This window comes from Thamnophis elegans, chromosome 3 (genome assembly GCF_009769535.1).
Source record: "Thamnophis elegans isolate rThaEle1 chromosome 3, rThaEle1.pri, whole genome shotgun sequence".
Taxonomy (NCBI): domain Eukaryota; kingdom Metazoa; phylum Chordata; class Lepidosauria; order Squamata; family Colubridae; genus Thamnophis; species Thamnophis elegans.
In genome coordinates, this window is record NC_045543.1 from 83,105,943 (window position 1) to 83,118,966 (window position 13,024).

General features: G+C 36.4%; 1 protein-coding gene across 1 annotated transcript in view; it reads right to left on the bottom strand.

Moving 5' to 3' along the window:
* FRMD3 (FERM domain containing 3) overlaps positions 1 to 12,807 on the bottom strand; it is an 87,328-nt gene extending 74,521 nt beyond the window's left edge. The window contains exon 1 of the mRNA XM_032214030.1: positions 12,658 to 12,807. Coding sequence (XP_032069921.1) covers positions 12,658 to 12,807 — 150 coding nt within the window. The remainder of the gene's footprint in view (positions 1 to 12,657) is intronic.
* Between the last annotated feature and the right edge of the window lie 217 nt (positions 12,808 to 13,024).

Below are 13,024 nucleotides of genomic sequence, written 5' to 3' on the forward strand. Positions count from 1 at the left end.
TCAATATATAACCGCCAGCAGCAGCTGAGCTTGCACCTAAAATACATTAAATATAAAATGCCAGAGCTTACATTTCCTCCCCTTTAAATAAAAAGCAATGTGCAATTCTATGGGCTGTTGAATTCTGTGCCTCTGGCTTGCCCTGATTCTTAGTCAATCTGTATTAAATATCAGTTACATTGCTAGGAAATAAGCCAGTCACATGAGTGAGAGGTTTAGGTTTTTTCTTCTTCCACCTTATACAGCTACAGCTGATAGGCAAAATCTGATTTTTTTATATTTATTGCATACACCAATACTTAATCCTTACTGCTGTGATCCTCCCCATGAATGCATGGAGCTATAGGCATTAATGCAATACCATGTATGACATATATGACTAATATTTGCATACATCGTGCATGGGATTATGTATGCGAATATTTGCATGCTTGTGTGCACAAAAGAGAATTCTTGTGGCTCACTGGGAGGGTAAATTATGAGAATTTGTAGGAGTAGTGGGAAGGAAAACAGCCAGAAGAATGAGAGCCCTGGCCCAACATTTTCTGGGCCCAAGCCATAAAGCTTATTCTTTCTCTACCATAATAATTCTCAGATGACTGTCCATTCTCAAATTATGCTCAGGGAGTAAAAGATTTGCACTGGATTAGTTTAAAAAATCTTGCATGAGTCTAAGCATTTATTTAAATTAAAATCTAAGATGAAAAGAAATCAAAGTTCACGCTCATCACTTAACTGTTCTCCCAAAATTCTTGGAACTGTTCCAGTTTATCCATTATATGAATGAAACTATAAATAGCTTACCTCCAGGAATGCCTAGACAGTATAAATTCTGTGAGCCATATCCAGGTCACAATTTACTTGTTCTGCAAACAGTCTATTAAATACTTTGCTATAATCGCCTGATATCATCCCTTATGGAGATCAACTGTGAAGCCTTCTTTAACTTTAGGGACCGTTGAATATGTCTGGACTGCACTCACTGTAATTTGGAAGACATCAAATTAAAAAAGATGTCCTTTCCATGCCACAGTTATATTTTTTGCTGTTGCTTTTGCCTTACCATGGTTTTCTTGGAAATGTTCCTAATATTATCTATTTTTCATCTCATTGTGTCTCATTGTGTTTTATTCTACTGGATTTGTACATTATTTAAAATTGTTGTTCTCTTTTGTGATCTCCATAGGCAACATTTTTCATCTGAAATGTAATATAAATATGTGATCCTACACATGCCAGTACAGCCCAAATCTTGTGTTTAGAATGTAGTAATACATAGGAGGAAAAATTTATTCTGGCATACAGTATATGTTTTAGTTGACTATGAAATATTTTAAAAACAAATGCAGCTATTTTCAAGGTCCTTTACATATTTGTGTTATAGTGAAAAATTCTGAACAATGTGAAATTGTGTCTATTTTAGCAATATTATCTCCCAAAGAACTTTGCAATTAAATAATATATCTCTGAAGAGAACATTCTGTCCATTTATACAAAGCAGAAAAAACATATTTGATATTAGGGAATTTGCCAGATGTTATAGTCAGTTCCTTTCTCTAAATGGTGAATGTGTGGTCATTATTATTTATGATAATAAATAATTTATGATAGTAAGTGCTTAAAAGCAATCACAGAAAGATATCCATCAATAACGAGACACTCTACAAAAGATTATGTTTCATTGTTCCTCCAAGGAATTCAAACTCTTAACACTATGGCAATGTCACTAAGTGGAAAATGAAACCTACGCCAGGAAAGAATTTAGTTCCATTATCTGATGGAAATAATTAATTATTTTGTCTTGCATACTAGGGTCATTGCCAGGAATACAGTATTGCTTGGAGTATGGTATATAGAGAAAGTAATAGTATTTGCTCTATATCCTATGCAACTTGATGAAATTATCATACTGTACATTCCTGTCACTCTAGAATCTACATACTTTCTGTTCTTACTTAGCCTTGTAACTAGGGCATATTTGTTAACAATCTTAAAGATTTCTATCTGACTATTTTAGAATGTTAAATATTAGATTATTATTCACTGGGAAGTGAAATGAGGATTTGACTAACAAACGTAAGCCATAAGAATGTATGTTTATTCATGCAAAATGCTATGGTGCTGCAACCCTACACGAAGTGGCAATTTCATTTCTTTGCAAATGCAAAGTAATATTGGAATTTTCATTGAGCAGAATTTTATTGATACAGATATGCTCTAAAACTCATTTCTAGTCATTGCAGAAGCTACAGACAAATCCTGTACAGAAACAAGCTAAAAACAGTCATAGATTTGGTAGTTTTAAATATTCTAACAAATACCGTACCTATTTGTCTCATATCAATAAAAAAGACTGTGATTAAAAAAAAAATTAAAACAAATGAGAACTACAAGATTGAAGCCTGAGATCTACAAGTATCCAGCAATCACACACTGTAAAATTACTGGCAACCATTTTTCATAATTTGTGTAGTTCTGCCTAGCATGAAGCTGCTAATCAAAAAGACATATTGCAACACTTTGCATTAGAATTGCAACAGTCTGTAATGTTCCCATCCATCAGATGGCATTTTAAAATTTGATGTTCCTCCCTTTGAAGCAAATCAAGACATGGGAGTTTATTTGTACCCAAATTGGGCTGCTTTCTAAAATATGGTAGGATAGATTTATTATTTCTTAAAATTTCTTGAAATAATGTTAATTTCTTCACCTTCTGTCTTTATCATAGTATATTGACACCACATGTGATGCTTGTTAAAGCATCACAATCTCTTCGCACAAATATACACGGAAGCTGCCTGAGGCAAAGGCTGGGAACCTGATGAAGCCAATGTCCAAAAGGACACATTAGAAAAAAAGATGCTAGAGGGCTTGACTTATGCTGCACTTAGATGCAAGTGAGAAAAGGGACTCAAGGTGTGCAAATGCATCTATATCAAGGTATCAGGGAAAGAAGCCTCAGACGGTATTTCTACCTTACAAATTGTGAAATTATACAACATATATACATTCCAAAATAATAACTATGTAAAATGAAATAGTATATTTTTGTTGGACTATCAGGGTCCAACAAAACTGAAAACCCTATTGGTTTTCAAGGAAAGAAGTGTACCTAGTTATCAAAGAACAGAAAAAAAAAATCATTGTAAAACATTTCTAAAGAATTCACAAGGTGGGGATTGGACCACAGAACAAAGGCACTAGGTATTTCCAGTACTTTCATATTAGGGGGGAGGGCAAATGTCTCCTTTACAGGCCCTGAAAAGAATCTATCTCCAACTGTACTTTCTAAGTGCTCCATTTCAGATCTGGAGCAGGAGCAGAAACAGTTTATATTCTCCATTTTGGTCCAGCCTCCTTTCTGTTTGGAATTTGGGAGCCTACAGATTGCTGCTGTATGCAGCCCTCCACTTCCTTCTCTGTTTTATATTAGGAATGTGACTGTTCTGGTTTTGTTTTGGAATTCGTTTTACATTTTTACAACTTCATCAAAACTGGAAAGAGACACTTTCAGTGGTGGGATGCTGCCGGTTTAACAACCGGTTCAGTGAGCCCATGCTTGGCGCGCACATGCACCAAAAGCGCTTGCGCGCAGTGCTGAAAATGGAGCATTTAGAAGCTCAGCTGCTTACCTTCCAAGTCAGCAACGGTAAGTAGAACAGTGTGGGGGGGGGAATCAGCTGTGCTGCGCGACTGAGATGAGCTAGAAAGCAGGAAATAAAGGACAGGATAGGGCGGGGGTTGGTGGGCGGGGCTAGCTGAACATTGGAGCTACCAGTTCACCTGAACCAGCTGAATACCACCTCTGGACCGTTTGCTTTAATTGCTCAAATACCTCCAGAATATACAACATGCTTAACAAGCTTCTTTTAAAAATTATGTAATATTTATGCAACACATGGGTTGTGTCTGATTTAGACAAAATGCTTGTTGGTTTCTCAGGGTACCAAAAAGTAATATCCAATTACCGGTATATGATATATGATTTTCTTTCCCAAAAGGAAGAGACTGGTGTTTTACATTTTGTTGAAATCATTATACAATCAGAATATTACCAACTTTAATAATTTTATAAACTAGTTTATTTTGATACCAAGAGGGCATGCAACATCATCTATAAGAATTACTCTTGAATGTTAAAAAAAATGAAAAAACACATTATTTTGTGTAAAGGTAACTAATAATTATCTTCAATTATCAGATTGCAGTGAAATTCACCAAACATGTTTTATAATTTTTGTCATACACTACTGTATATTCACACTATAAAATGCCAAACTAGGAAAAAGTGGAAGGAGCATTACTATTTAGACTGATGCAAATAAAGGCCTGCTTTTATTTGAATTATTGATGTACTTTGCATTGGTAATTTAATTCAGAAAAAAGAAAGAACTCTACCCACACAAACGTCTGTTGAACTGCCTGAGAAGCATCACATTCAATTTGATACTTCAAATCAATTATATATAGATACACAGACATAGACACACACACACACACACACTTCATCCTTTTTCCTTATCCACTAATAGGTGAGAGTAATTATTTACTTCATTTAACTTTTATTCTTGCTTGTTATTCAACATTTTTCCATACAATAAATTTTTAAAAAGCTTGGCTCTTTTTCTCAAACATTCATAAAGTTTCATTTAAAGGAAAACTGTTTACCGAGGGGATTATGAAAAAAGTTTTTTTAAGTTATCTTTTAAAAAGGTCTGCCTGGCATTGCGCATTTCTCCTAAATGTATTTTTGAAATACTTCCCAACCTCTAATGTTCTAGGGCAAATACCAAGAAGTAGAAAATCAATCAATTATTGACTACCAGGATAGAAAATTAAAATGGAAACAGTATAACCAAGAGCAGAATAAATGTGAATAATATCCTGCCATGAACTTACCCTTGAAATCAGGGGCATAGAGAATACCATAAATATTTTTCCTTTAGAAACACAAGAACACTATGAAAGGCATATCAGATAAAAATGCAACATTTGATGCCACTAAAGGTAAAAAAAATCAAATCTTTATCTCCAAATTGTTATAGGAAAAGTATAAATCAACCAAAATGACAATGGAAACCAATGATAAACACTAATACAAAATAGCTTCTTTATCAGAGTTTAAGACACCAGTTTGCGTTCCTAATTAGTCTTCTCTCAGGAATGGAAGTTTCCACAGGAAGGAAGTTTCTTCCATTTTCTTCACTCGTCCTTCCTAGAGACAGTAGCAACACAAAAGCCTTCTCTTGGGATTTAATTAAAACATGGGAAAGCTTGTTAGGGAACCTGCAGTGCACTGCAAAAATTATAATACAATAAAATAAATGATATTCACATACAATCATTGACCACCTTGTTTCTAAACTGATGCAAAAGCACACCAATCCAAAATTTGATTTTCTCCCAAACTCTCTTCTTCTTTGAAAGAATACCTCGTCACCTGGAAATCTTGACCTCGTCTGTTGGCTATCTGCAAGGCCACAAAAATTATTTTTTAAGGATAGTGGTTATCCACATTGGTGTTCTTGAGGATTAGTTTACTTTTCTCTTGCCTACTTTATATTTTTATTATATATTACAGATGAGAGTCATGAGGTTTGGATAGTATGCAAAAAATTATAGTTAAATAATGAAATATATTTTAAATAAAACAATTTTAGTTAAGACTATATTAATCTGATTGAAGTAGCTCAGTAGATTATTCTTCTTGTTAAGTGAGGAAACAGGACTCTTTTTTGTATTTTTTTAATTAGTATTTGGAGCCTGGTAAATTATTTCTCTCTTACTATAGAGAAAAGCATGAAAACTAGACAAGAGAAGCTGATATCGTGGACTACACCTGTTCCATATTCAGCTCTAAATAGTTACTAACCTGTAAATTAACTTTGATCACCAATGATCAAATAACTGGCATATATTTGTTTCATAAGGATACTCAGCATGCAATGAAGAAAAAGACATCAGAATCAAACTGAATGAATGTTCAGTTGATTGTAATATAAAGGACCAACTTGTGAACTGAAAAAAAACCTGTGGGATGTAACTGAATTTCAAAGAAACTTAAGAAATAAATGCTTGAGGGATTCTTGGAAATAGAGTCATTAAAAATAATACATAAAATTTTTGCTCATCGTCTCGATTCTTTTCAACTCCAATGACAATGCTCACTTAAAAGCTTCATCAACAAGTTCTGTGGATGAAAAATCAATGTGAAGTTTGGGTGAATGCCTAATCTAAAGTTGTCTGATGGCACTATGCCCTTGCCTATTAAGCAGCTGGGTACAATCCCCAATTGCATGACTCATCTGACTCAGCTTACTGAACAATTCTACCCAGCAACCAGTATTGTTTCTTTCTAGGTATCTGGAAACGTTGGAATTCACACTAAATTTAATAGCTGATTTTAGTTCTACAAGAACACTATAAAATTTGCAACATGAATGACAAGAAGCTACTTACATATTCTCAAAAAGAATAAAAATAAAAGCAGCTCGCTTACAAATAAATGTTTAGCAGTTAATGGAGGTAAATTCCTAAATAGAAAACAAATGTGAAAGGATGCCCTGAAAAAGAATTCTTTGTGGTGTTTATGGAACTGTTTAATCAAGGTTAAAAAGAAAAGTGTTTCCTGACATTGTTGCTAACTGACCCGAAGCTACTGCTGATCATTTTAATGGCATACTGAAAAAAATATCCTCAGCAGGCCCACAGAATACAATGTAATACCCTATCAGATTTTTAATCAGTTTATGGGACTATAAACAGTCTACGTTTATATTCAGTAGACAAAATAAGTGAAATATATTAGAAACAGTCGATTAACAAGATTTTACCAAGTAGAAGTAAATAAATTTGTACTCCTTTATAAATCCATTCATTTGCAGCTTTAGTAGTTTGAATCCGCAAATCTGTGCTCATGTCAATCAGTATGAATCTGCCCACAACCTGCTTTGCCAAACTTGCTCATCTGATAATCTAGTTTTAAATCTGATATTTATGGTCAATGAATTTCCAGTCATACTTCCTTAATTGTATTATAAAGGATATTTATGATCACATGTTCATTTAAGCCATAAAATCATTACTGATCAATTGTGGAATAATTATTGATAAACATCATTTTAGAAAATTACACTTATTTATTAATTAAACTTTTATATCATTGTAATCCACTGACAGTTAATAGTTCTGGTATATCTTATCAGATTAAATCAACCACAGTAAACAAGTGAAACAAATTGAAACATCCACCTTAATAAAAAAATAAATTAGATCACTAATAACATGAAATAAAAATAAATGATACAAGCAATTACTAAAAAAGGGGAGGACTTATGACTATTTTTCACACTTATGACCATTGTAGCATCAGCCAAGATCGCATGATCAGAATTCAGATGTTTAGCAACTGGTTCATATTTATGACGATTGCGGTATCATGTTTTGCGTCCTTCTGACATCCTGCAGTTATCCTGAAGTGCAGACAAGTGTGCAATACACATACGGACACACATATCCACGTAAACCTCAGAATATGTTTTAAGAAAAGTTATGCATTCAATGTGAAAATCTGCATAGACTATTGTAATACAGAACACTGTATGAAAGCCAAGCTCTTGTCAGAAGAATGATTTGAGGTTCCAACTCGAGCTGGGGTTTCACAAGAATAAATAAAAATGAGATCCAAACAGTTGTGAGAAAAGAAGAAAGATTTATTCCTAAAAGCAAAACAGTTTGCTTTTAGGGGCGGGCTGCATAAAAATGGGGTACAGCAGTAGATTTTTATAGGGGGAGCCTGTCCTGTGCTGATTCTAGAGTAACACTTGAGGTGTATGTGTATGCGTGCGTGCGTGCGTGTGTGTGTGTGTGTGTCGGTATGTTTATTCTTGTGAACATCAGTTTCTCTGGGAGACCTAATTTAATTAGCTCTGTGTTTTCAGATCTTATCTTTTAATTCATGGATTAGGTCTGTGCAATTTATTTGAGGAAATTTGCTAATTTTAATTGATTGACTTAGTCTCAACTTGCCTGTGAGTTATCTAGTGGACACACTGATTCACAGACCACCGTGGATTCTGTTGATGTTTTAAGGGGAAGATGGAAACCGTATAAAGAATAAAATATACTTGGATACAAAACTTTTCACATTCTGAGGTACAGATAGCCTTTGAGTTACAACCAGTCATTTAGGGGCCATTCAAAGTTACAACGGTACTGAAAAAAGTGACTTGTGACCATTTTTCACACTTACAGCATCCCCGTGGTCACATGATCATGATCAAAATTTGGAAGCTTGGCAACTGGCATGTACTTATGATGGTTGCAGTGTCCCAGGATCCAGTGATCACCTTTTGAGACTTTCTGACAAGTAAAGTCAACAGGGAAGATGGATTCACTTAATAACCGTATTTCTAATTTAACAACGGCAGCATACACTTAACAACTGTGGCACGGCAGGTTGTAAAATGGGGCAAAATTCACCTAACAACTATCTTGCCTAACGACAGAAATTATGGGCTCAATTGTGGTCATAAGTTGAGGACTAACCTGTAATATGTTATAGGAAAGCATAGAAATCACCTGAAAAATAGCATTCTTCAATTTTCTGTTCTTTCTAAAGAAATTAAAGACACTTACTGAAACAATATTTAAAAAACTGAGACTGATAGAGGCACTTATCTTCTACGTTAGATGGAGCTCAGGCTTTCCAACACTATCAGTACGACTCTGCTCGGTGCATCTACTTTGCATCCTATGGGAACACAGCGCATATGGCTGCTCCAACTGAGCACCAAAATGAAGTGCACGAGCAGAACCTAACTGGATGCGTGATTGATTGATTCTGAATTGGAATAATCTCAAATAGCATGAATGGGATAAAGTAAGCTTTTTACAGTGCTTATCAGCGTAATTGTAGAAATGTACAGACTCTGATACAGCAGTTGGCTCCTGGAACCGAAAAGATTGCCAAATTCTGATGTAATGTGTTATAGGAAATCAAACTACTATTCAGAATTGCCTATTCTTTCAGTTCTGTCTTAAGAACAATTATATATAGCTTAATTTTCCATATACTAACCAAATTTAGTTAATTATGACACACTGCTTAATGTATTTAATAACTTCTGAGACCATGAGAAGAACAGCTGTTTCTATTAAATTATCCTTTTATAAAGGTGCTAGGTTTTGTTGGCATCGTCTCTAATAGCTGCTTGGCCTAAGCAATCTTAAACAACATCTTATAGTACCTATTCTACTCTTAAGAGTGGGTACAACATTAACAATTGTTTTAATGATTTCAAATATGTTTCATTTGGACTTCTACTAAATCACCGCAGACAGCCTATTTTTATTTGCATACAACATAGCTTAATTTCTCGGAGAAGTCCATAACTTTCCCAGCTAGCCAAAAGAATTTATTTATCCCTGATTGGATGAAATTTGCTACAAAAATCTTCACAATGAAAGTCATTGGTCACAGATTCACAGATTTGGAGGTGGCAACTAGCAATTAAACCAAGCATCCTGTTCAGAACACACATTCAAATTACAGGTAGTCCTCATTTAGCAACCATGATTGGGACTGGCAACTCGGCAGTTAAGCAAAGTGGTTGCTAAGATTGTAATTGTGAGGGTTGGTTGTACCAAAGGGTAAGAGTTGGGTAACTATGAAGGTTGGTTGCAGAGTTATTTTTTCAACAGTGTCATAACTGCAAAAATTCATTGAATGAGATAGTAAACCTTGTAATGCTTTTCCCAAAAGATGACTGTCAAATCTTTGCACACATCCCCTGGAGTCCACTATCTCTGTATGTCAATATTAAATTGCTCTTACATTATATTCCTTAATAATGAACTAGAATCAACCTTCCGGTAACTTAAGTGGATTTTCCTGTATGCCGAAGTGACAAAGAATAAGTTTTGGCCTTCTCATCTATGACATTTTTATAAAGTATCTGACGGTTGCTATTATATCCATTGTTAGTTTTCTCTTTAAAAACTAAATCTTTTAATTATTTCTATACCCTTGATCATGATTTTCTGAAACTTTTTTAGTCTGTCTCAATCATTCTTGAAATATGAAGTTCACAACTGGACACAATATCCATAGTTGGGTCTAACTAACACAAAATAAAGAGAAACCATTCCTGGGATTTGATAAAAATGCTCCGTAAATACTGTCCAAAAACTATATTGTCCTTGTGTTGCAACGATGTTAAGAGTACACAATATTTTGGAACAAAAGTCCTCACAATTAAGTAAAGAGAGAAACAGCTTAATATCTTCTAAATTTCAGTGCTCATATCTCCATGATTTGAAAAATAATTTAAAAATAATTAATTTAATAACTTTTAAATAGAAACTTTATAACGTCATTAGTTCTAAACTCTTTAATTAGAAGAGAAATCAGTTACAGGTTTTATTCATCAAATACATAACGGCTTTTTAAAATGTGATTATTATTTTCATGTTGTTCTGGTGTGGTTAATGAAAGAAAAAAGTAAAATATTAAAAATGGACATTCATTTTTCACTGTGAATAATGTGTTCTTTTTTTTCAAAAATAAACATATTTAAGGTTTGAAAAAATATGCACAAAGAATTGCAATATAATTAACTTTGTTATGAAACTTGCCCTTGATTACAGATTTTAACTCAAAGTTATGATTATTTATTTTGCTTAAAGCATATAAGTCAAAGTGTTGATGATGGAAAAGTATAAAGCATTTATAATAATCTCTTTCTCCCCCTTTTCTACCTTCAATATTATTTAGCTGCTTAGATTTTTTTAACTTACAATTCAAATATTGGACAGTAAATTGGACTATGATTCCGTAACAGAAATAACAAAGAAATATGGAAAGCATTCAATTAAATTTCAACTGTCTTGATGTAGCGGTGGAAAATTAAAATACAACTAATGTTCTACAGGGCAAGAAAACTGAGTGTGCTAAAGATACCTGATGAAATCATACAGGGAAAGAAATCCCTTTTACTGGAATCCTTCCTTCCGGCAGAATGAGATTGGTTATAATTAAATAACTTCAAATGCAGCAGTTCCCATACCCTTTTACACACACACACGCGCACACACACACACACACTGCAGATTTCTTTGGCCCTCTAGAAAGGCACTTCAAGTACCTCTGGGTTAATCACTTCAAAGATTGTTCTGAAGAATGAATGAAAAAAGAAAGAGTAGTTTGTCTAAATACAATCCAAAATACAACTGTTAATCATATGATTGTATTAGCGCAACTCCTGATTCTTTCCATATGTTGTTTACTGCCCCTCCCTTCTTTGAAAAAAACTGAGTGCTTATGCTGTTGAGCTTACAGTGGAGATTTACTCATTCATATATTTAAACGGAGAGGTCTTGAGCTCTCAAGGCCCTGAGCTACAATAATCAGCACTAGTTAAAATAGACCAGATTATTTCCTCACTGTATGTGTGACAGTTTCTTGTCTTTTTTACATTAAATAAATGGAAAGCCTGTGCAGAAGGAGATATGTGTCTTTTGTCCACTGGCACTGTTCACTTCAGCCAAATTCCAGAAAGCATTCCCAATTACATTTCAATTCTGGGAAAATATGGGGATGCTAAGGCAGGCAACACTGGCTTCCTCCCCTTGTAACTCCCCTATTTTCCTCTGATTATTGCCTGTTCACACAAATATCTGTTAGGAAAGCATGGCAAGATACCTAACAGGATGCCTTTTCATTGGAACCCCAAGGAACCTGCTCCCCCACCTTGGGAAAATGCCAGCTGGATTTTACACTCAACTTATGCTCTCGCAGCTGTGCAACTTTGGAGTAAGCCCATTGGAGGAGAATGTTCTGGGGTCTTTAATACAAGTAGTCCTCGACTTACAACAATTCATTTAGTGACCGTTCAAAGTTACAGCGGCACTGAAAAAAATAACATTTTTCACACTTATGACCACTGAAGCATCCCCTTGGTCAGGTGATTTACATTCAGATGCTTGATAACTGACTCACATTTATGACCATTGCAGTGTCCTAGAGTCATGTGATCCCCTCTTGAGACCTTCTGAGAAAGTCAATAAGGAAGCCAGATTCACTTAACAACCATGTTTACTCATTTAACAACTGCAGTGGTTCACTTAACCCATGCGGTGGCAAAATGGGGCAAAACTCACTTAACTGTCTTGCCTAACAACATAAATGTTGGGCCCAACAGTGGTCGCAAGAGGAGGACTACCTGTACGCTCCCGTCGGTTCCACACGAGCTCTGACGACCCTTCCACCTCCCCGCCACAACCTGACCTTGCGGTGACCAACCAGCCCTGCCTCGGTTCACGCTTTGCTTGTAAACAACTTCTCACCACGCCGTGCGTGGACGCTCGAGGGACGGGGAGATGGAGAGAGAGATGAAAAAAGAGAGAGAGAAAGAGTGAGGTGGAGAGAGAGAAGGCCGGGGGAGAGAGAGAGAGAGAGATGGGCGGACAGGGACAGGCGAGCGGGAAGCAGGTGACACAGCAGGGATGCCGCTGAAGCGGAGCGAGCGGCGGGCAATGCCAGCCAGGTTTCCTTTTACGAAGAGGGGAAGGAGGGAGTAAGGCGGGAGTGAGGGGGGAAATGCGTGAGTGTGAGGCCCCCCCTCCGGTCCAGAGTTGCCCACCCGCTTCCCGAGTCACCTGGATGTGGCAGGAGATCTCCGAGTCGTCCAACAGACGGATTGTGCATTTCATCTCCTGGCTCAGCGACCTGATGCTCGAGCTCCGGAACCGGATCATTTTCATGGTCCTTCTGCCCCCTCGCCTCACGCACTCGCAGGGAGCGAACATGCACCGCAATCCCGAACTGGGGGCCGGAGACCAGCCCTGCCCCTGCTTCGGCCCCTCCTGGCCGGGAGGGAAACCCCGAGAAAGGGAACGACCCAACGCCCGCCTCGTGGGCCGGCGGACAACTCAGCCCCGAGGAGGCGGCGTCGGCTCCCGCTGCTGTTGCTGTGCGAACATCCTGGGGAGGGGGGAGGAGGAGGAGGAGGAAGAGGAGGAGGAG